We start from the raw sequence: 2,129 nt of genomic DNA, 5'->3' as shown, positions 1-2,129 counted from the left end.
TCTGGGGGCTCTCCTGCAGGGGACTCCTCAGCTGGTGGAGACTGAACCTCTGGAGCTGCTTCTTCAGGGGCCTCTTCAGCTGGTGGAGGCTCAACTTCAGCTGGGGCCTCTTCTGCAGGGGCCTCCTCAGCTGGTGGAGACTGAACCTCTGGGGCCTCTTCTGCAGGGGCCTCCTCAGCTGGTGGAGGCTCAATGTCAGCTGGGGCCTCTTCTGCAGGGACCTCCACAGCTGGTGAAAGTTGAAGTTCTGGGGCCTCATGTATAGGAGCCTCTTCAGGTGAAGGAGGCTGAACTTCAGTAAGAGGCTCTTTTAAAAGAGTCTCTTCTGATAAGGTGCCCTCTACTTTAGCAGGGGCCTCATATCCAGCAGTGTCTTCCACTGGGGAAGGCTGTATTTCAACAGGAGCCTCTTCAGCAGGAGGCTCTTCTGAAAGAGCCTCTTCGTCTGGCATAGGCTCTACTTTAGTGGGGGCCTCATCTCCAGGAGCCTCTTCAGTTGGGGAAGGCTGTACTTCAAGAGGAGTCTCTTCAGCTGGTGGAGACTGAACTTCCACAGGAAGCTCTTCTGCAGTAGTCTCATCTAGTGGAAGTTGTTCTTCAGCAGAGATCTCTTCTGCAGCAGGAGGCTGTACTTCAACTGGAACATCTTTCTCATCTTCTAAAGGTACAGGAGAATCTTTTTTGGTTGGTGAAATAGATAATGTTCTGCTAATACTTCGCTGCCTAATTTCTTCATTGCTACTTGTTGTGGGTTGAAATTCAGGATGTTCACTAACAAAAATATTCCCTGAAGATTTGTGCTTCTGTGCACCTTCCTTTGACTTTGAAAAAGAATTAGCCGGCCATCTAATAACCACTATTTCTGATTCACTAAAGTATGTCTGCTGTTCCTTGTCTAGTTTCTCTTTTTGAGGAAAGTTCATCATTGTCCAGTCTCCAGTACAAGAAGTCTGCTGAGATCTGTCTATTTTGACTTGAACAGAGTGTCTGCTTGATGGAACTTCTACTTCCTGAACACTCTCTGGAAATTCAGGACCTACTTCAACAGCAGCTGGCTTTTCCTCAGGTACCACTGCTTCACAAACTAACTTAATTTCTTCTTTTTTCTCTTCTGCAATAGTTTCTGTCTGCAGAGACTTATCAGCCATATCCTGTACACGCTTTCTCTTTACCCAAGTTTGCTGAAGTTGAGAAGATACTCTACGACATTCATAGTTTAATTTGCTTCCAGGAATATTACCAATACTAAGGGCAGCTTTGGGGCCAGATGATTGCGGTATAGACAATTGTTTCTTTTTCTCTATCACTTCAGTCTGCTGGGATTTATCTACCATGGGCTGGCTGGGTCGTCTTTTCTTTCTAATTTCTTGCCTCCCTGCTGAGATAGACTGTTCAGATTCATCCTTTTCTTCCATTTCTAAGACTGGTAGATTTCAAACTTATTAATCTTCAAGTAAATCAACCATCAGGAATAACAAACGTACCAGATACTTAAGCCTTTGCCTTCCTCATTAAGTGCTCTTCTGTTCAGCTAACTCAGGAAAAAGTTAGTTCATAAATTATTACATTCTGTACTACACTCCTGTTGGATCCCACCTCATTTAGTAAGCATCGTTTCTGTTTAATCTCTGGTATGACTAAATATAACTTCTAGAAGTTTAACTAAGAGTCTATGACATCACAGCCAGTGGTCACTACAAGGTTCCATCAATGATATATCCAGAACTTTTTAACCTGGTAAACAACTCACAGATTCTGGCCACAAGTGAGAAATCTACTGCTTGAAACTTCAAGTTGAAAACAAGCATTTGTCTAGCAGAGGAATATGAAGTAAACTCTGGTAATGCTGCTTTGTTTTAGTTGGAGTTGATGCTTTTGAACTTTTAATTCTGTTCGCTTCATCCTACTGTCAAAGACATGTAATGCAGAATTCAGAATTCTGCAGTGTACTTGCAACTGTCTGAGAAAACAGCTGGTAAAATATGTGTGGCAATGTTCTATCAATATATATTCATATAATTTGAGGGAAAGTTAATAACTTGAGTTCTGAGTTCAAAGTTAATAACTCTGAAAAACTTGAGTTCTGAGATCCATACCCATATAAGTTCATTATCTCCTTAGTATTCAGG

At 42.6% G+C, this 2,129-nt stretch overlaps 1 protein-coding gene across 1 annotated transcript in view; it reads right to left on the bottom strand.

Moving 5' to 3' along the window:
• FSCB (fibrous sheath CABYR binding protein) overlaps positions 1-1,415 on the bottom strand; it is a 2,810-nt gene extending 1,395 nt beyond the window's left edge. Inside the window, exon 1 of the mRNA XM_040256699.1 lies at positions 4-1,415. Coding sequence (XP_040112633.1) covers positions 4-1,415 — 1,412 coding nt within the window. The remainder of the gene's footprint in view (positions 1-3) is intronic.
• Positions 1,416-2,129: the final 714 nt, after the last annotated feature.

The sequence above is a fragment of the Oryx dammah genome, unplaced genomic scaffold (assembly GCF_014754425.2).
Source record: "Oryx dammah isolate SB20612 unplaced genomic scaffold, SCBI_Odam_1.1 HiC_scaffold_16, whole genome shotgun sequence".
Lineage (NCBI taxonomy): Eukaryota > Metazoa > Chordata > Mammalia > Artiodactyla > Bovidae > Oryx > Oryx dammah.
Note: the sequence above shows the minus strand (reverse complement) of the source record. Positions and strands in the feature narration are given on the sequence as shown.